A 23373-nucleotide genomic window follows, 5' to 3' on the forward strand; every position below is an offset into this window, starting at 1 on the left:
CGTTGTGTGATTTGTTTCTGTATTTTCCGCTGCATATCCTTGAAGAAACAAGCAACGCCAAGCGACGAGCACGCGACGAGCTATTCACCCCCCCCTCTAGCTACTTTTGGTCCTAACACTATGAAGCTTTGGCTCCTCATTCTCAAGGAGTTGCATGACTAATTATGTTGAAGTAAGAACATGTAGAGCTTCAGCTCCAAGCTGAAGAAGTTGCGTGACTACTTATTAAATTAAGAAAAAAATGAATTACTTATATAATAGATCATTAGCTCCGTGCTCAAAAAGGGCCTTTGCGTATTTTTAGGTTTTGATCATTTTACATAAGATGTCTTTCTCACTAGGTGGATTCTGGGTTGTTCACCACTTCATTTTTATAAGGTGCATCTCTAGGATATATATATACACACGATGCATCTCGTTCACCATATATTGATATATGTTTATGATGCACTTCGTTCTAAATGAATTGAGTCAGTCATCCTTATATGTGATGCACCATTTACTAGGTAAATTATAGCTATCTTCCCTTATATTCTGCAAAGGTGAAATCAGTCACCCCCTCCCAATCAGGACAGAGTAAATCATGTACCACGCAAGCCCCCCCATGTGAGAGTGCATGTCCATGGTTTGGTTGTTGGGAGTCGACCCTTGCTCAATTCTGCAAATCTACCCCATGGCTACCGACTCGGCTATCTTCCCTTATATAATATTATATAAGTTGGTTCTTGAGTAATTAAATTAAGAATACATGTAGAATGTAAAATGCGAAAATATGAGAAATGATGAAACCCATGGAGAGTAAATTTAAGAGAAATATGTCAGGTATTAAAATGTTGACCTTGACTATTTAGTATTCATTGGATTCTATTATTAAATATATTATTTTTCATCGTGCACTTCTTTCTTATATCCACTGTATTTTTATGATCATGTTTAAGAGTTTTTTACCTTTAAGTTTGTTGAAATTTATGTCAAATAAATATCCATTCACATAGACCTAACAAGGGAGTTCATGATTTAACATTGTTTGATTCATTGGAAGAAGTTGATAAATTTAGTAAAAATTAGGAACATGAATATTATTTTGAAAAGTAAGCAAACAGACTTGCAGGCAGTAAATAATTTTATAGATTTCTATAGTAGAATTGATAGGATTGGGAACATACATTTTCCCACTGTTTGCTAAGCGTTGATGCATTTAAAGAGTACAAATATCCTGCAAAAGGTAGCACAGGATTCAAAATTAGATAATTTAAGGCCTTGAAATATCAGCCAAAACTACACTTTTTTGCACTAAAAGAAGTAAACATGATGAAGCAAATTATAACAAATTGAATGGATAAAAATAGAAATTCTAGGCATGTAAAGATATCAATAAGAAATAATTATTTTACTGCATCCTTTGAAATAGACAATAGAGAAACTTAAAAGTAAGCAGAAACAAGGATGACAAACACAAACCAAATCAATATACCATCTCGTTCAGCTGTTGAAGCCACATTGTGTCTAAATAGATTTGGCTCTGGTGCCTGAGAAAAAGGGATTAATCAAAATATGCACATAAATGCTTCCAATTAACCAATCAAATTTTCATAAATGGTGAAATGAGGAACGCTTAATTTCCAAAAATAAGTGGTCTGGAAACATCAGGCGTACATACAGATTTTGTTGGTGATTTTCGAACAAGGTACTCATAATACCAGTAAGGTTGCCCATTGACCTGCATAAAATGAAAATCTGAGTTGGCATCCCTATTTTCTTGGAAAAACGAAGAGCTTTTAAATAAATATAAAACGGGAGAAATTTTCTTAAATGTAAACTTTGCTTACTATCACTGAATGAGAATCAAGAACAGAACTCTCAGCCATGCGCTGCCCAGTTGTTATACGCTGCAGATGAATAGAATAAGGATTAGTATACCCATTGGATTAGAATAAGGATCATATCAAGATTAAAATTTTATCAGAACTTCTACAGGGCAGAATAAAACTCTATTTCATACTAGGAAAAAAGAGAAAGATAAACAACAGTGAATGTGTCTACAAGAAATCTCACTTTTAAGTTTCAACTAACTAAACAAATCAACTTCTCAAGAAACAAGTAATTTGTTTTAGAAATAATTTGAATTTTAAGTTGTTTCAAGTTGGCTGGTATCAGTCATGTTTACGGTAATTTATTAGTTTTGACACTCAATCAATAATAATTATTATATTTCCTTAAATGTTTAATTTATTTCCTTAACAAGTAATTTATTTTATCTGCAAGCCTCGCCGTCAGACCACAACAACTGCTGAGTTTTTTTTAAATTATTTTTTTAACTATTAATTATTATTTTATTTTTTTAACAGTTAGTTCTTTCCCCTCTTAATTCTTTCTCCTTCCTCTCCACATTTTTTTTATTCCTTTTCTTAAACACACGGAGAAAAAAATTCCTTTTATTTTTTTCTTATTCCTTTCTTCCTTGAATATATGGGAAAATATTAAAATAAATTCAATTCAATTTAATTTAAACCTATTTCCTAATCATTATGTCTACACTTTAATTAATCCTAATTTGATTTTTTACTTGATCCAAATTTTTAAAATACTAATTTAACCTAATAGTAAGTATTTATAGTAATCAAATATTATAATAATATTTTTTAATTAATATATTTTATATTTAAAAAATATCGAAACCGTATCGGTATGACACGATACCAAAATCGTATTTTGTTCTAGTCATAAACTGAAACTCTAAAATGGTTCAAAATTTTAAACCATATTGTAAGCCATAAATGAATAGGTTCTAGTATACTTGGAGCATTAGAATAAGCATCATACCACCAAGGTTTAAATTGTTATCATAACTTATCCAGAATAAAACTTTATGCTTCATACAACTAAAAAGAGAGAGAAAGATAAAAAATTTGTGAATGTGCCTACAAAGGAATCTCGCTTTCAAGCATGGTTTAACATCTCGTATCGTGTCAACATCGAAAAGGTCGAAACATATTATTTCGGTAGATCACCAAAACTTGACACAGTATTAAGATTCAAAATCTCAAGTCGTGTCGTACTTTCGGTCTTTGACGAGAAAGATATTATTTCAGTATTGTGTCGATGCTCCGATGGCATGGTGTTGATGACAAATTAGAGGTTGAAGGAGGAAGGAGATGAAACAAAAGGAGGCATTGTTTGTGCAAAGTGGTATTGAATTTAAGTAATTTAATGGAACAATATGTTTCGACTGTTTCTCTGAACATGGTACAAGATTTAAAACCATGTTCAGCACGACAATGTCTCCTTTCTTTGTAGTCCATTATCAGCACCATACAAGAAATATCATCACGATACCAATACAATATCGTTCCAATTAAAGTCAGCATGGCTCAATATTTTGAATGTTTCTTTCAAATTGCAACTAAGCTAGTCGACTTATGCAGAAGTAGTTTGTTTAATCTAGAAGTGTACAAGCAAAAAAAAAATACTGATTCTAGATCAAAAGTAAAATCATAACTTCAGATTTAAAAGTTGAAATATATAATTATACACAATCTTATTAGTATACATTTCTACAAAGTTGAATACGACACTTCCATTTAGCTTCTTTAAGATGTAATTACTAATTAAGAAAAAGGTATTAATTACCAGTGAAGACTTGTCAGCAAGAACAGAATTGGCCACATCTTTGGCATTCCATGAGCTCGTATCATTTGAAGTTAAGAAACGTGAATTTGGAGGTCCAATCTGCAAAAGACAGATTAATTTCAATAGATAATAATGCTGGATGCTCAGGGAGCTCTAGAAGTCAAACATGAAACCTACGTTCTAGAACTACTAGGAAAGGAAACTAATAACTCCACAAATTTAGTATATCTAAATAATGTTCAGTGGAGAAATAGTTGATCAATTTACTGATACGGAAATGACAAGATTGTTGATCATGTCAACACGCTCAGATACAATGCGTTGTCGTGCATCAGCTGTATAACAAGTAATTAGTCATTGAACAGTCATTTATTATAGTTATAAGGGAAATTGAGAAGATAAGATTCACACAAGTTTAATAAAAAATTTGAAAAAAGTTTAATAACCCAAACATTATAGAATAATACTCACGTGATAGAGGTGCAGCCGAAGAATAGCGTTCAGGTTTTCTGGATTCTACCCTTCAAAATGATTCAAAATTCATTTATAAAAAAAATGTAATACTTTTAATTCTAATGAAAAATGAAAGTTATTAAGAAATTGTTCATCTTTTCGGTTTCACTATATACTCTAAAATTGATTAAAGTATAAGAATACCAATTTCTGAATAAAAAGCATAGAAATATGTTCAAATCCAGCTAGTTAAAGAAAAAAATCAAAGGGAAAGGAAAGCACAGTAATTTACAAGTATTCGATTGGAAAGAAATAACAAAAAAAAAACTTACAACAATCTAGCAACTGAAAAGAATATTTGTTATATAAGTTACAGATAAAGATAACGGAGGCATCAAATTTCATTTCTTGTTTTGTTAAGATGTTTTGAACAACTAAAGGACAAGCATGCTAACGCATATAGATATACAATGGAAACATCAAAATCATAATCAAAGTTAACCAAGAACAATAGTCTTACTTTTTTGATAACCAATTCAATAGTCTTAAACTGAGCAACATGATAATCAATTCACAAGATAACCATTTCCATAAAAAAACAATCCTGATATTTAAACTTGATCAAGTCTTGTCCTTTATCATCTCCACCATCAATTGAGACAACCCACTCTTAAGATGTACTAGTCTGATAGATGCACAGCTGGGACATGGTTATACTAAACCAAATACATTTCAACCTACGATATTCTATGTCTCTGCTCTCAAATGCCTGAGACTGTAATCGCATAATTGTCAATTATTGAATATGCAACCCTCTCATCCTTTCTTTAAATTTGAAAAATCATTGACTTCACAATGTACTTCAAGGAATATGAATGGGTATTAGTATCAAGGCTGCTTGGGTCAAAAAATCTCAGTATCCATTCAATCAAATAAGTAAAACATTAAAATTAAAAAAGAGAGTTCAAACAATGTGTCTAATAAATGAGAAAAATATTGATAATATATTACTATTCAGTATTTAACAATGGTATTTTATAAACAAAAATTGAATCATGTTTTTTCATTTTAAAATCATCAATTACATCTATAAATGAATATTCTACTAAAATATTATGAACAAATACTATTACATTTCTTATATATGAGAATTACAATATTGTATAATTTATTAACCATAATATTGTTGCATTGATGCTAAATAGAATAGTAATATCAATTAATAACTAACATATATTATCATATTATTATCAATGGATAATATATATTTGTCCATATTTTATATTTGATTAAAAAACACACTCATTATATTTATTTTATTATAAATAGATATCAAACAATATTTTATTATTATTTATTTTTAAATATGCTGATATTTTTAATACTATTTGATTTATAATTAGTAAATAATTCTAGTTACCAATTAGTAGTACTATTAAATAAGAGCAAATATGAACACAATTAGTATTAACCAAGATATTAACATCTTAAAGATCAATATTAATACATATTGGCATTATTAACTTCCACCTCCTGTACTCAATCTTGTTTTCACCCTAATCACTGATCCTCCATCTCTGGTGTTGTGCATTTACAAACACTTCAATCATCTTCCACTATACAATGACTAGCAACAATGTTCTTCCTCTCCTTGCCAAATCTTTGCAGATTGAGTCAATTTTTTTTCCACTGTTAATTCAATTTAAGAGGGAATAGACCCTCTCCCATGACTTTGATGAATCCCATATGCCATTCAGGTTGCTCGGACAGAATCAGATTGAGCTTTGCTGATTTCAATCCAAATGAACCAATCCGAACCAAGATCAACTCATCCTTAAAACTATGCTTCACAAATCTCACCTCCTTTTCCCACCACACAAAACCTTGAAACAAATTGGATTCAATTGTTCTCAAAGAAGAAATCTATTGGGACCAATAAACAAAACTAAGTAGGTCTAAGGTTAGAGAGCTTATATCTTTCCACATTGCATTGAGCCACCTTTGTTGTAATCATGCACTCTTCCTTCTATCAACACTCAACTGGAGTACCATCACTGATCCGTACCCAAAGCAAAGCATTTCAAAATCAATTATTATCCATCATTCAATCACTTGCAACCCCAAGATTTGACTAAACCAAGACCGCCTTTTCCCCTCTTCTAAATACACAGCCAACTTCAACCTATTGCTAATGACTCCTATAATCTTAATGGCCTCTTCTTTTTTAAATTTTACTAAAGTTTCAAACGAGGTTTAAACTATCATTCAATTCAATACCAAAGTTTTGGCCTCTAGCTGGAATGCTATGCTTTCAGTACCCTATTGTGTTGATACTCAGCACACTTCAACATGTGTTGCGATCATCTTGAGAGTTGTAATCTGTAAGCCTCTTTGATTTATCTTGTTCACATCCAAATATAAGCTAATGGCAATTAAAACTCAATTGAATTAAAATTCTAAAGCAACAAGCTACAGCCTATAACTAGCATCCTCGATTATGACTTGTCAATACTAAAATAAATTTGTTTCTCCACATGCTCATAAAATATATCATAGTTAACCACTAGACTTAATTTGATCTGCACAGCTGGAACTAGAAAAGGAACAAGTACAGTATGTGGATTTAAGTCAATTTCTCTGACTCAATGTCACTCCTCTTCATTGCTGTTAATGCTCAGATTAATGCTTCTCCTTTTTTCCTTTCTTATGTTCTTATAGTGTTTCATCTCCTCCCAATGACCAACAAACCAAATTGAAGGATACATCCTAGAAAGGCATTCTTCCTTTCTGGACCAATTCTGGATGATATCAACCGAGACACCCTATCTTAGTCTCTATCACCAAACCTATGATTACCATGGGTGGCACAATCATTTATCTATGCCAGTATAGCATCAACATTAGTTGGAAACTAGAACAATATATTTCGACTATGTCATGCTAACTGACACTTGATGGCTGCACACGTAACCATTCCATCCATCGGTTTAATGTAAATGGGGTTTACCCTCCTATTATTTATTACTATGGAGATTCTTAACTAAGACTTAGCTCCTTGACCACAAGGCTCACTAGCATAGTAGAACAACATCTCCATTAGAATTCAAGTTATATAAGCAGGTGACTAAATTGTCCACAGAATCAATCCTATCCATTTATGAAAACTTATTTGGATTACACTAAATATAAAAATAAAAATACGTTTTACAATGTCCATGGCCATGACCTGATGATTTATCCATTACCTTTGGGCAAACTTCTTGGAATATGCCATGAAACAACTATAATCACCATTATTGAAATTGATTGTCATAGAGAAAATTATCCTTCTTTCCTTTCTCTTTGAGAAAAGGGAAAAAGTCGAGGAACTTCGTTTTACAAATGTAACTCCTTTTGTAAGGGATATTGTAGATGCTAAAGACATCCCAATGGACACAAGTGTTGGTGTAATCAGCCCCAACCCAAGTCTAATCCTAATAGGCGAAGTTTTGTGCTTTAATGTTTGAACAATAAATTTGGTGCAAATCATATTGTGGGCAATATCATTGAGGTGAGATTAAATATGTCGAGTAAGTCATGACTAGATACTTGACATTGGACGAAGTCCAAATGGATCGAGGTGAATCAAACATTTGGCAGTATTGAGTCCAACAAGTGTTGGCATTAGAGCCTAAGCTAGAGATGCCAAATTCAAGATGGATTTCAAAGATGAGCTCGAACACCCTTTAGAATAGAAGGTTTCCCACAATAGAAGTTAAGAAAGGAGACCTTATTTCAAATAAACATTAAAAGTTGGTTTGCCGTAACCAAGGTTTCTAATCTCCAAAGGACAAGAAGGGAAGCCCTCTCAAGAGGAATAATTGGACTAAGGAGCAAGTTCAAAAGTTTAAGGCAAAGAACAAGGAAATCAAAGTGTTGATTAATGTTTTGCCTAAAAATATTGAATCAAATAAGTAAGTACAAGGATGAATGAGAATTATACAATAAGGTGATCAAGCTCCATGAAAATTCTTCGTAGGAACAAGTGGAAGAACCCAAGGAAAGAGATTATTTACTTAAGAATGAGAATCGGAGGATGAGAGGAGCTCAACCTCCAAAATGGTAGGAAGTATCAATTTCCTCATTTGAGAGTAAAGAGGAAGTGGAGGGATTTAAAGAAAAATCCAAACCTTCACAAATTAAAGAAGAAGAAACTTAAAGTCCAAGCATTAGGATGCTAATGAGGACACTAGACCTCTTCATTGGATGTGTCAAGTGGGGAACTATCCACGTCTTCAAGAACTAAAGATAAGTCCAAGCAAGTTGAAAAAGAGAACTTGGAGAAACCTCCAAGTACCTTAATTTAAGTGGAGACCAAGGAGCACATTATATACTTTAGATGCAACCAAATGGGGCACTACAAGAACAAGTGTCCATTAGCCAAGAAAGAAGTAAAGAAGAAGGTAATTCCTAAACTTGGTGAATTGTTTCATAATTCTACTAATCCAAGTGATAGGAAAAAAAATAAAGACTACATAGGGTGCTTCAATTGTCAAGAGAAAGGTCACTACAACACTAAGTTTCCAAGAAGGGATGTAGTGAAGGAAAAGAAGTCAAACAAAGAATGGAAGAAAATTAGAGTCTCAAATGAAGGGGAGCTCCAAACATAAAGAAGGTATCCCTAAATTGAATTTAAATTCAAGATTTAGCAAGAACTAGGGTTGAAGTTCATAATAACTCTAGGAGAATATGTCATGATAAGAAAACTTTAGCTAGGAATCAACAGGTAGAGATGGATCTATACAAGTAACACAAAAAGTGTAAGCATATGCCGAGGAAGAATGCCCAAGGAGCCATAACAATTCTAGGATTAGAAAACTAGAATTGAAAAACCATGCCTAGCCTTGAGGACAAAGTTTGATGACTTAGAGAAGATTCTAGAGAAATTCACTAATGAGTCTAAGGGTCTTGACATAGTACTAGGAAGGTAAAGATCTAACTATAATTGATCAGATTTGGGATATGAATCATCATCACATAGGATTGAAGAACCATTAGATGCTAGGGTGGCATATGATTATGGTACGAGGGAACAATCTAGGGCGAGCAATGTCAAGAAGATATTTGGACCTAGAAGGGTTGATAGAGATGGTATTTCTAGTGAGTGCCCTAGGAGCCAAATTGAGACCCATGATCTTTGGATCACAAATAAGGGATGCATGGGTTACTAGAAAGGTTTTAGGGTGTACCAATGTGTTTAAGGATAAGAAGCTTATCCTAAAAATTTGGCACAATAACATGGTTCATTAAGATGGACAGCTAGAGCTTTATGTCTAGAATGCATGAAAAATAATTTCTAGGTTTAGAGTTGGATACATACTCTAGAAATCCTACGTGTGCCAAATTTGATAAATCTATATCTTATGATTTTAGCACATTGTTAGGTAGTTGATACATGACAGGGAAAGGCATGCTTAATTATGTCAATTTGGCTATATCTTTGTAACTGATATACATCTATACTTATTCTATGTGATGACTTGTATGGTTTTATTCATGCCTTAATTAATTTACAAGTTAGATGTATCAATTAGTTCATACAATTAGCAAGGTTTATAATTTCAAACCAAGTTGACGTTTAGATTTCTAACCAGAATTATAAAATTCCAGTCTCGTGTTGTGTTAGTACAGTTTTGATACTTCTTTGATTGAATTTTTATTAATATGATTAATTTTACTTTGTATAAGTTGTATCGTTTAATTAACATTTTATTGGCATTAGTTATTTATTTATTTAATAATTAATTATACTAATGCATGTTTGTTTTTTATATTTATTAATTAATTTGATCACCTAAGTCTTTAAAGTTAAAGATGTTTGCAAGCAATTAAATTTAAATTTTTTTAACTTTAGTCATTTATAAATTACCCCGCATGACGGGAGCTTCGTGCACCGGACTGCCCTTTTTTTTTAGTCATTTATAAATTATATAATTTTTCACTTTACATTATGATCTATTTAAATTTTGCAAGTAAATCACTTGAACAAAAAATGAGGAAATGAGACCGTCATTTTTATGAATTAAGGCATAATTTACTTTTTGAATTCTATAACATTAAAGCAATTTCAAATTTGAAGGTCCAAAAAATTTTCAATGTTAAAGCTATAATTTTATTTGAAATTAATGTATATTTTTATGGGTTTACGTAATTGTGTTTAAAATTTATTAAGAGCATTTGTAAGAAATTAAATAATAAATATCTTGTATTTTGTTTGATAAAACATAAATAGATGCAATGAAAATTTTGAGAACATTTTGTGTTTCTAAGTGTAATTATTAAAATAAAAGAAAAATACAGATATCTAAGATTTTTAAAATTTTAGAATGTAAAATATTATATTTTAGGCTATAAATTAGGTTTTAAATTTTGTAATTAAATTTATTTGATTTTATAAATATAATTTTTAAAAATATAAAATATAAAATTCGATTCATATTTGACGCAAATAAAAGAAAGGACAAATAGATGCAAGAAACTCCCACCAATGCGAGATTCCGGGAAATGATCTATTGTACCAAGTTTTACCTTGCACACAATCGAATTTGAAAATTTTAAATTCAATATTTTTTTAATACAATTTAATTTTAATTTTTAAAAAATATATGCTTCCAAATTAAACTTTATAGAATTTTTTTTTCTTTAAACATAATTAACCTATTCAATGCAACATAATGTACTTATGATATATCTTAAATGATATTTCAATAAAATAAATTAAAGAAATAATTAAATTATTTTTAATTTAATTTAATAAATTATTTATTTAATTAAAATATAATATGAAACTCTATTTTTTTTTATATTTCTCTAGTTTTTTTAATGTTTCAACCAAAGCATAGAAAAGTTAAAATGAGTAAATATTATATAGTTAAATCCTAATTTTCTCATTGTTTGTTTACACACTCTTCTTAACATGAATACAAAAGAATATTTGTCCATGTTAAATATCAAATTTACATTATTTATTCTTTTATTTTTAAAATACTTTTTAAATACTAATTAAGCTAAATTTAATTATTATTTTCAGTTTTGAGAGTCGAATCAACGTGAAATTAGGGCTAGATGGAGCCCATCAAACAGACATAAAGATTAGGATCTAGTAGGCTCAAACCGGGCACAATTTTAATTTATTTTGATCAGTTTAAAACAAACCGAATTTATACATATGATAGTTTGATTCACTAGTATTTAATTTAGTAGTATTTTTAAATATGAAAAATTATTATATAATTCACATTCCTTTCCATTTTATCTATCCACACACTTTTTTCTCCCGAGCCCTCATCTTCTCTCTCGTAGGCCACTTGTTGCCGCCACCAGCGATCATTGCTCGCTGCCACTTTCTTCTGTCATGCCGGCACACCTCCTGTAGTCCGCCCACCTCCACAAGTCGCCACCCCTCACACAACACCTACTCGTCACTAGCATGTCCATTGTCTGGTAATTTTCCTCTTCCTATCTTCTTCCCTATTTCTAATCTCTTGATTTTGGTTGACTCCCATATTAAATCAAGTGTCATGTCAGTCAGCAAGTGGAACGACTAATTTGACCGCCAACAAGCAACAAGTGGAATGACAAATTTTGCATGGTTGAACCTTAGAACCATCTCATAACCTAGAGTTGACTTGTTTGTGTATTCACACACATAAAACAAGTGAGATATTAGATGATAATCTAAGCTAAAGATGTTTGATGTGGTGCATCTAAATTAACTATATACCATCAAAAAATAAGAATCATGTATTGGCAAATCATGAAGAAGGTTTATATATACTTCATGTGCATATAGTCTAAAGATCATGATTGAAAATTATTTTCAAATAGTTTTTGAAAACTTTGGTGTTACCTATCTACCTATTTGTTGATAGAAGTCATCAGAAATGACACTAATACAAAGCTTAGAGTGAAACATTGAAAATTTCAATAGTTTTCATCATTTTTATAGAAAAAGTATTTTTTCCATAATAATTTATGAATAATATTTATTCAAAATTTCCTAACTTTTCGAATAGTATAGAATTATTTATGAATTTTCGAAATTAAATTATTGGAGAATTTAGAAAGCAATTGACTAAATCAGAGAAATCAATTGATGGCTCTGTTTAAAAGTGGACTTGAAAGGTGCTTCAGTGGACTGGCACAAAGTTTCAGATTCAATTGCAACTTTGTGGTTTCAGTTGTTCACCACTTCACATAACCTGCTAAGATACTTAGGTAAGTATTGAATGTTGGTACAAATCAATATTATTAAAGAGAAAATGGGGGAAGCAAGGAATTAAGGGGGAGAATTAGGAACTCAGGGAAGGAATAAGTGGATCAAGAAGTTTAGAACAAGAGGAGGTACCCACGTTGATGATGGGCTCAAGGGATGAGCATTGAATGGTCCTTTTTGTTAATAGGGGTAAGAGGCAAGGATTGGATTTCAATGATGACCTTAAACCTTGTCTTGTGTGTGGCAATGAGAAATGAAGGGTTTAAGTTAGGAAATTTTCAATTAGATTTGACATAAAAGATGAAATTTGGAGTGGCGGTTAGACCTAACTTAACCATATTATCAAAAAAAAATAAAAAAAAATAAAAAAAAGAGAGATTGTGCAATCAGCTCCAATCCCAGTTTCATCCTAATAGACCAAGTGTTGTGCTTTGATATTTAAATAATATGTTTAGTGCAAATCATATTCAAAGTGAGAGTAAAATGATTGAAGTGAGATTAAGTATGTCAAGTAAATCAAAGTTCGAGGTTGACGTCCAACATGTGTTGGCATTGGCCAAGACCAATAAGTTCTTGCATTAGAGAAGATCAACAAGGAGTCAGCAAGATGAAAATTCAACATGGGTTACCAATTGGAAATGGAGAAATCTAATAGGAAGTTGGTAGTAGAAGTTCAGGCAAGTCAAGGAAGAGCATATGCATAGCAAGTGTGCAAGCATGGAGGTTTAGACAAGTCAAGGAGGATGAAATATTTGTAGGAAGTCCAGACAATTCAAGGTCAACTAGATGCTTGGCGAGTGATGAAGTTCGAGAGGAGTGGCCTCTAAGCAAGTAAAAGTCATATTTGGCCAAGGTTAACATGAGGCTCTGCAAGTGAAAGTTCCAAAAGGTTAAGGTTGAAGGGAAGGGTACTAGACAATAGGTGAAGTTCCAGAAAATTGATCTTTGAGCACTATACAAATATGTTTCAACCTTCGAATGGCTAGAATTAGAATTTCGGTAGACTAATACTCGAGTTGACTAGGTAGTCAAGTCAAACTGGTTTGCCAACAAATAAAATATTTATGTTTAGGAGTGTTACTACATTCCTGAACGTTCTCTAAATAATTTAACTAAAGAAATCAAGCAAAAGAGTAAAGATTCGCTATTGTAATCTCTTCTTTGTGTTGTATTTTTGCTATCTTTTTTATCCTTCTTGTAAGACATTTCTCCAAAGGTATCCAAGAAAGTGAAAAGACTGAGGGATTCCAAGGGTAATCCATTGATTATCATGAAGTAGAAATTGGAAGCTACTGAACCACGTAAATGACATGTTTTTGAATAAAAAAAATCATGTGTTTGTGTTTTGAGTTATTATTTTGTATTTTTCACTATGTTAACTTGAATTGTAGACACAAACTTAAAATCAAATGCAAATGAGGATATTTATTCCTCTTCCTCTAGTCTCTCCAACAATTCAAAAGTCCCCATGTTAATTATCTTTAGAGAACTATCCTTTGATTAAAGAGTTAAAATAGCGTCAACCATAAACAAAAATTAACATAATTTATTTAGAATATCCATTACATGAAGAATAAAATGAAATTAAGTTACATGTAATAAATATAATGTATTAGTATAGTTTCAAAAAGCGCCCTAGGTAGCTGTGGTAGACCTCCTCTTTGTCTATTGTGGAGGTGGTTTCCTGGAAAGCAACCCATCTAGACGCCCTTGGCGACTTGCCTAAGGGACTGCTTTAGTTGTATTCCAGTGGATGAAAAAGGGGCATTCACTTAATAACCCTAATTTTTTCTCTTCTCCCACATCAAAACCAACCTTCTGACTCTACATGAAACTTCTCCCGAACACTCAACACCTCCGAACACATGTCGGAAATACTTAGTGCCTTCTCCCAGAACTGTCCATCAACTACCACAACTCCTTATGCAATCTTCCTCCATGCATTGATCCATTGTCATGTACCACAACTGCTCCACCCTCCACGAGTGTTGCTGATCCCTCTCCCTCAGTAACAACATTGATCCTTCTCCCTCCAGTATCCACAACATCCCTCCATAGTCCACATCATCCCTCCATCCATATCAGTAGTTAGGTCGCACTCTACGATAGTAACCAGCAAAACATTTGGTTAGGTTTTCCTCTTATCTTGATTTACTTTCAGTTTTAAATCAATAATTATTTGATTGTATATTTTGTTGTCTTGGTTATTGTTTAGAAGATTAACATATGGAAAACAACCTTGACACTCTAACAAGAACAACTTGAATAAGTGCAAATTTTATAGGAAGACAAGGGAGGAAATCTACAAATTTAAGCAACAGCTTGCTCATATTCTAGGTAATATTCTGGTTTGTCAAAAGGTACAACTGAAGCTAAGAAAGTGATCCTGAAATACATGGAGTCAACGAAAAGAAGAAAAATGACAAGGCAAAGTTGCTTGAATAAGAAAGAGCAATTGTTAATATTTATACGAAAAGGTATTAAGAAATTTAAGAAGTTGGCAGTTAAAGGCCAAAAACGTTAAAATATATTGATAGAGAAAAATGTTAATAAATTTAAGTAGTTGGCAGATAAAGACCAAAAACTAAAGGTTTATAATGGTTTGTGAATTCTGACTTATATCAAGTAAGAACAATATAATACAAAACAAATACTTGATAGCAATCACCATGTAGATAATATGGTTAAATGACTAATCGAAGAATCTAAACCATCACCGAGCAAATAATATGCTTAAATGGAACTAAGAACCTTAGTTATGCATTACTAAGATAGTATCACAGAAACAAGCATAAAACAAACTAAAATGTGATGCATCAGAAGTTTGCAAAATAATGCACAAAAGCTACAACCCAAGTACTTACCATTTGAAGGCAAAATTTTTAGTTTGCAATTTGATAGGATACAAGAAGGAATATGCATTAATGTCATCAGTGAGTACTTCCATCTTCACATCATCATCTAATTCAACCATGGCATGCACATCTATAGAAAGAGGTATAAAAAAGGGTTAAAAAGACATGAACGATAGCTCAGGTTTCAGCAAGAAAATGCAAATATCATTAAACTTGTACAAAAAGTGGATGTAGCATTCATACTTGAATTGTTAATTAGACTAAATTTCATGACTAACTAGCGGAGAAAATAGACTAGTAAAACTCATTTTCACTAATAGAATATTTGTGATGTGTGTAGAATTATCCATTAATCTCATATCGTTGAGAGGGCAACATTGTCGAGTAGGAACCTAATTGTAGATATATACATTATGACTAAAATGCAACATGAGTAATAAATAGAGAGAATTATCTAGGTAATTAATCCAAAATAATTTTTACCTATTATAGTATTATTATTACATGGAATTAGGATCAAATTTTCTCTCTAATCACATTCTCCACCTGCACATGGTGAGCTCTATAAATCAACATTCTCAATCCTTCCCTTTCCTACCCCTCGCTTCTGCCTACGCATGGTGTATGAGACAAATCAGCAATCCTTATCTCCAAAAGTGATTATAAATGCATGTGCCTACCATGACTCTACTAGCTCATTTACTACTCATGTTCACCATCAGTCAATTAGAGACCATAATGTTGGTGTTGGGTGCACAACATTTAACCCAGAATTTTGATGTATGACTAAGGTTAAAGTAGCGGTGCAAATGAATTGAGCCGGTTCGTGAGCTTTTCGAGCCGGCTCCAAAAATATTTGATTTGTATTCGAAATTATTGAATTCAAGCCGAATTCGAACATGTTCGATAATTTTTTCGAGTCGAATTCGAACCCATAATATTTTGTTCGATTGTTCACGAACCTCTCACGAGTCAAACTCGAATCGAATTCTAATTATTTTTACACAATTTTAACTTGAATATATTCAAATTAAGGTTCGAATAATTCGAATCGAATTCGAATTTAAGTCATTTCAAATTATAGTTCGAATATGCTCGAACCAAGGTTCGAACAATTCAAATCAAACTCAAGCTCAAATTTTATTTCAAATAGAGGGCAAGCCAAAATTACTTGTATTTTTAAGCTTCGAATATCATATATATTTTCTGAGCTCGAAATCAAATAGCAATATTTTCATATTATTCAACTCGATTAGATTGGTTTGCACCCCTAGGTTAAAGTTAGATTAGTTGTAATCTAACCAATTGTGTCAAGTGTGCAGGTTACTTGACAAGTGTTGAAGTCCTGGTTGTGAACTAGGCAGTGGCTAAGTTCTAATGGATCTAGGCATCTAAAGTCCTAATTGGGAGTCAAGCATGAGCTAAGTCTTGGTTGGAAACCAAGAAAAAAAATCCTAGTCGGAGGCTAAGTGAATCCAGTTCAAATGGTGAAGGCTTAGCGGACAAATTCCTAGCTGGAGAATAGGTGAATCGAGTCCAAGTGGTGAAGGCTTGACATCCAAAAGTCCTAGCTAGGTGTTAGGTGAATTAAGTCCAAGTGGGAGCTCAAGCTTGGCAAACAAGTCCAAGTGGAAGCAGTTGGGAGTTGGGAGTTGGGAGCTCGGGCTTGGCATCTCAATGTAGACCGAATGTAAGTGCGAGTAACTTTAAATTCTGTATCCTACTCATTACGTGTAACCAGGGAAGCATGTTCGACGATTCCAGGCTACCGAAGGGAGTCTAGGGCCACTGGTGGGTGAAACTCTCGACGAAGGAATTTTGGAGGGTCCAAACGATCGTATTGGTTCAGGCAACTGGAGCAGTTTCCAAGCGACTGAGAGATGACGTTATCTGCAACCAGAGCGAGTCAGGTCAAGATGAAATTTGACCCTTGTCCAGTCAATCGGAGAGCTTTGTTAACATTATCTAACGGATAAACGTTGTAGCCATGTCAACACCAATACAAGCAACCGGGAAGGCTCCAAGCTACCAGAGGAGTGCTGTAAAAGGAGCTTTGAGGCAGAGCTTAGGAATTAACTCAATTACTCATTCACACATTCTCTTGTGCTCGTTCTCTTGTGCTCTCTCGCCTTATGTGCTACGACATGTTGCGAATTGTGCTTCATTTCTGATCAGCAATACCTAGAGTAATATCTTTATTTGTTTTAGTGTTGCCTCATTTGTTGTGCTTAATTTTTTAGATTCTTTTTCGGTAAGATTTTCCTATCTCCAAAGGCTTTTTAGAAAGGGCAAATTAGAAATAAAAATCATATTTTATAACTTCTACATGTGTCTATACTTCTGATTTGGTTAATCAACTATTTGCATGCTTAACTATTAGCTCAATCCTTTGCATGGTTATATTGCCTTGTTTTACTTGATTGGATCAATTTAAGTAATCTTTATTTCCGTTGTACTACTATGTTGATTCAATTATTTATATTTACTATCCACTCATTAAAATTTGTAATGTTATTCACCCCATCTAGCGTAGAGTTCGATCCTACACATAACAACCCAATTTTAGCACACATCCATTAGTTGTACCTTCCAACTCCACCTATGGAAGAGGATATCGACCAGCCTAACCCCCTTCGATGGAGACAAAGAGCCTACTTAGAGAACCATTTCTTTTGACAATCCCATAGCACCAAAAGTAGGCTGCCTATTTGTGAAGGAACAAGCCCAATTTGCATTAGTACGCCTTATAATTTATACATTACCTTGACCTAGAGATTCTTTGCCTATACTGAACCGTGTAAAGGAATGTCCATACATTTTATTCTCCCTTCTCTTTTGTCAATCAAAAATCAAAATGTCACTTCTATGCCCTTCTATGTGATGGTTTCCACCACTTCTCTAGCTGGGTAAAGTAGAGAGAGAAAGAGATTGAATCATGACCCTGGGCCTGCCCACCCCAATATCGATTAACTGATCAATTAAAACAAAATTTTCAAAACAATATCTAAACATAAGTAGGTTATCAAACTCTGACATGAATAGTCTCAAACATTGAAAAAAAAAATTGTGATGGAAATACGTATTCTCGGAAACATTCCCCTTAACCAGACCTTTTATTATTAGTGTGGAGAAAAAAATCGAAGCTGCATGATTTATTTTTCCAACTATAAACCCAATAAGAAACCATAGATGGTTTCTATAAGCAGACGACTAAAAAAAAACAAGCAAAGTTAGAGTAAGAATCTAACCGGAGACTGGAAGAATGAAAGTCGAGAGACCTGAGAGCAACAGATCCCTCCTGCAGAAGCTGCTCGTGGAAACCACGGCAGAGGAATCAGAACAAACCGCTGGACAGCTTGTCCCACGCGCCGAACAATTGGGGTTTCTTCGATTTCTGTGGAAGCAAGGAGCCAAAAACCGCATGAGCAAAGCGGTGACCAAAACGGAGAGGGAGAGGAGAGAGCAGGAACGCACGGCAGGGTAGCGCGAATTGCTAGAAGAGACGAGAAAGAATTGGTGACGGCGAAAGGAGGCGAGAGAAGAGCCGCCGCTGCCATGCTCGCTCCACAGCAGCAGTGATATGCTATCCGCGTTATCGTAACCAACCCCCACTAACAAAAAGGCAACTTGTAGGCGTGAGTTCACTCCGGATTTACTCGGGGGCAGTCGAAGGCCGTCTACCTATTATAAAAAATGAAGAAAAAAACGTTTGGCCGTGTGTTCCATTTTAATAAATTTTATAACTTATGAAGATTGTTTTTTATTATAGTTAAATGTAGGACTGTAAGTGTTCATGAACAAATTTAGTGTTCAATTTGATAAAAGTTTATTTATGTTCGTTCAATATATACAAGATTAATTAAATAAATAAGATTGAACAACTTGTTAAACTAAACAAATAAGCTTGAACACATGTGTTCAGCTCGTTAACGTTCGTAAACAATGTTCATGAACAACGTTGGTGAACAATGTTCATAAACCATATCCATTAATAAAACTCTTTTCAATATGTTAAATAAATAATAAAATAAAATAACATAAAACAAATAAATAAGTTTAAATTATCAAGTTCAATAACCAATCAAACAATTAAAGTTTTCAAACAAGCTTGAATTGAGAGCTCGATAACATCTAAGCAAACCAAGCTTGAGCCAAACTCAAACCAAGCTCGAACTAAGCTCAAGTCAAGCTTGAATTTAGAGCTCGATAACATATAAACAAGCCAAGCTTAAGTCAGGTTTCAAACAAGCTCATAAAAAAATAAACAAAGTCAAACTTGAACAATCATTTCAAAAGCTTGATTCATTTTAAACTCGGCTCGGCTAGACTCGACTACCTTATCAAATAAGCTTGAATACCCCAAAGCTTGGCTTGGCTCGGCTCGACTCATTTACAGCCCTAGTCAGATGCCATTACGAAGAGAACCATTTGATAGGCATAAAACGTCTCCATGATAGATATATTATAATAGAATAAGGGATTAATTTATAACGGATATATATTTTAGGAAAAAAATCTCTTTCACCTCATAGTCAGTTGAGGATCGGTTATAGGTTGGCCCCGTAATTTACCTCTCATCACATAACCTAGGGATAAACTGTGAGAGATATTTAAGATGAACATAGTTACTTTTTGCTATAATTTAATAGACATAAGACGAGTTAACGAAGGCCTCAATAAATATCCATCCCTCCATAAGGTTACTATCTGTTTTTTAAAATACTTTTAATGCGAATTGATACCTCCTCTTAACTATCAACTTGATCTGTCATTGTGGACGTGGCAGGTGGGAAGGAGCTTGGGAGTCGCTTCTTCCTTCTAATAATTATTTTAATTTAAATTCAAAAGGTTAATAAATTTTTTTATTTTAAGTCTTTTATTTCAAATAAGGTAATTTATTTTGTAATTATTAATATTATTTAATGGTAATTTATGAATTTACATTTTATTTATATATAAATAAAATATAATGAAAAACATGGGACCCATAAAGAAGTTGGTTAGAGTTTTTTTTTTTATAGTGGAGAGAGGTGTAAGGTTTTTTACTTTTGACATCGCGTAGATGTGATAACGAAAAAGTTTATAGAAAAGTTCCATGACTATGAATGCCCTAAGTTCTAATCGGATAGAGCTCTTGTCCTTCAATTATCTCCTATCTCCTTCTCTTGTTACACATGCCTCCCTCTCTTGTTACAGACACCTCCCTTCATATACCAATTAGACAATCTTCCACCCAAGCTGCCACGTGTGATGGCAGAAGGTATGGACTGGTGTAAGACCTCTATTCCCTTCTGTCAGAAGAACATAGGACATACTGCGGCATGGCCCAAGGTTGGTTGTCTCTCACCATACCTAAGGCACCACCTTTCTTGTTAGAGATCAACCTCCTCCTTGATAGCTCTTATCAAACTCATGTTCAAGATACCATTAGCAATAATGATTAGATTTAAGAGTGGAAGGGATTGGGTTTAGGAGAGATATTTCGTACAAGAATGTTCTTACGACCTGGATTGGCATATAGAGGACATTCTCGAACGGGGATGCTCCCGCATGATAATTAGTAATGAAACTATAAAGTAGTAGATTTAGGCTATCTCCCCAAGGATGCCTCTAATAAGAATGTTCCCAAACGAGTAGGCTCTCTGGGATGTTCTTGAACAGGGATGTCCTTAAGTCGCAATATCTTTTTTCAGAGATTTTCCTTTTGATTCATCCTCTTGCCTATCTAGTCACATCTCCGATAGGCATACGTAGACTTGTTTAGATATATATACTTGAGCAGGGTTTGCAAGGCATATCACATGCCTCTCTAATTTAGCTTGATCGAGGAATAGCTAACAAGGTCTAGATGTGGACGTGGCAAGGCATAAATGATGAAGGTTGACACTTTCGCTTGTTACATGTCAAAGACAATTAGAATTATGAGTCAAAGGGATATACCTAGGAGGGATATTCTTGAATGGAGAGGTTCCCGTGACCCGAGTCGATGTGTAGAGGATGTTCTTGGTCAAGATGCTCCTATATGCTAGTTGGCAACGAGGCTACAAGTTTGTGCGGTCTTTCTAGGGATGTTTTTGAGTCGAGATGTTCCCATTTCGGCACAAGCTTCCCGAAGATGTTCTCGAGCAAGGATATTCCCAAGCAGCAATGTCTTTTTCGAAGATGTTCCTAAGCTTCAACACCTTTTCCAGGGAGGATATTTCCAAGCTGTAACATCTTTCTAGGATGTTTGATAACGCATCATATGTCGTAACCATGGTTATAATTCAATTACCAAACTCTTTAACCACTACAACAAAATCGCTCATAGACATCGGTTTTCCACCGGTGTCTATTTGATTTTTGACCGATGTCTAGGAAGCCGATGCTAAAAGTCTGTCATTTTAGACATCGGGTTAAAACCGGTGTAGTATCACTTAACGACACCAGTTTTCGAATCGGTTATTAACCGGTGTAGTATCACTTAACGACACCGTTTCATACACGATGTAAAACCGATGTAATATTGTATGTTAATAACACCAGTTTTGGCAGCGGTAAATGACCGATGTAATATTACTTTATAACACCGGTTTTACATCGGTGGAAAACCGATGTAATATGTATTTTTTCTAACAGCACAGATTTGATTTTAAAACCGACAATAACAAAAAAAAAATACACAAATATTCACAAATTGTACAAATATTCTTCATTCAATAATATCCATAAAATACACAAATATTCACAAATTATATAAATAATCTTCTTACAACAATATCCATAAAATACCCAAACATTCTTTTTACATCAAAAGCTAGCTAATAAATATCAAAATCAAGGTAGAACATTCTTTTAACACATCAAGGTAGAACCACACTTCAAATGTAATCTAGCATGCATTCAGCCCACTCGAACCGCACTTCATCAATTTCAACTCTGGAGTACTTGAGATTTGTAAACTGTAAAAACACATAAATCCACCATATGTCAAATAACTAAAACAAATGTGTACATGTATCAAATAAAATAGAATACTGAGTTTTTAAAGGCTACTGTGCAAGATAACGAATATAACATAGAATCTAAAACTTTCATATATGACACTTAGTATATGCTGCTTAGAATATAACATAGATAATTTGCTCCTTCTAATTCAAGTGTACAGATTGATAAGAACCGACAGCATCATACAACAACTTACTAGGCATGATAATGGTTGAACAAAGAAATATGACTACACAACAAATCTAGTGAAGCATAGAAGAACAAAGCTACCTCTGATGAAGAGATATACTATTTATTGTACTACCTCTGATGCCATCTTGGTATCCTGAATATCCTGCACTAAGCCCCCTATTTTCTGTGATTTCTGCTACCAACCACAACAGCAAGGAATGCGGCAAGAAGGCAGTTGCCTCCTTAGTTCAGCACCCAAAACAGCAAGTTAGAGCTTCCTTTTGGGTCCATTCAATCCTCTAGTAAGTAGAAACTATTTTCCTTTGGTTTATGATGGATTTGGAGTGTCTTGACCTAAGATATAATCCTCTTGTAGCCCTCTATATTAAAGGCCAGCATACATGGAAAATTCAGCATGTTCTTCTGAAGTCATAACAGGGTAGGTAAACTTTACTTGTAGTTTTTATTCATTTGCTTCATGTAGGAGTAGATTCTAGTAAATTCCCACACATTTAATGTTTAATGATCGGCTAGGGATAAGATTAGGGATCAACATGATCATTTCCTCCCTATAGCCATGTGGTAGAGGTCGAGCTTGTAGCCTAAATAATGTAGTTAGGGGTCTCTATCTGATTAATGAAAAACATGAATATAGGTAAAAACAAAAGAGGTGAGTAAAATAATGAAGAGGGGTTAAATCATAAAAACAAAGAGTTCCCTATTCTTGAGGTACCCACAGGCATATTGACACTCACTCTTACTTCTAGTTGAACTTGAAATTCATTGGTATAGCTAAATATGGTAATGGGTACCCTTTAAGTTTGATTACCCATTTATCTTAATAGGTTAGGTTAAATTCGAGTATCAATGTGTTAGATATTTAGAGGAAGTTGAGCAGGTTAAAAATGTAATCAATACTTTAATCCTAAGGTTACCATTTAAGATAGCTTATCCAGCCACTCTACTCACTGCAGCTCCTAATCTCTAATTCCTTTCTTCTTAGGCAATCATTTAGTCTCCAAC

General features: G+C 33.5%; 1 protein-coding gene across 7 annotated transcripts in view; it reads right to left on the minus strand.

Moving 5' to 3' along the window:
* Positions 1-18836, minus strand: part of LOC122046886 (psbP domain-containing protein 5, chloroplastic-like) — a 36956-nt gene extending 18120 nt beyond the window's left edge. For 2 of the 7 annotated variants that reach the window (XR_006130412.1, XR_006130413.1), the window contains exons 1-10: positions 18667-18836; positions 18441-18586; positions 15202-15322; positions 4102-4151; positions 3898-3965; positions 3631-3729; positions 1830-1889; positions 1661-1720; positions 1462-1529; positions 1167-1216 (exon numbers count right to left, since the gene is read on the minus strand). Coding sequence is in view for 3 of the 7 variants with exons in the window: in XM_042607824.1 (XP_042463758.1) it covers positions 1167-1216; positions 1475-1529; positions 1661-1720; positions 1830-1889; positions 3631-3729; positions 3898-3965; positions 4102-4151; positions 15202-15322; positions 18441-18586; positions 18667-18749 (792 nt within the window). In the remaining 4 variants the exon portion in view is untranslated. Of the gene's footprint in view, positions 1-1166; positions 1217-1461; positions 1530-1656; positions 1721-1829; positions 1890-3630; positions 3730-3897; positions 3966-4101; positions 4152-15201; positions 15323-18440; positions 18587-18666 lie in introns of all 7 variants that reach the window. The other 5 variants (XR_006130414.1, XR_006130415.1, XM_042607824.1 and 2 more) reach the window with 5 other exon arrangements.
* Positions 18837-23373: the final 4537 nt, after the last annotated feature.

The sequence above is a fragment of the Zingiber officinale genome, chromosome 2B (genome assembly GCF_018446385.1).
Source record: "Zingiber officinale cultivar Zhangliang chromosome 2B, Zo_v1.1, whole genome shotgun sequence".
NCBI lineage: Eukaryota > Viridiplantae > Streptophyta > Magnoliopsida > Zingiberales > Zingiberaceae > Zingiber > Zingiber officinale.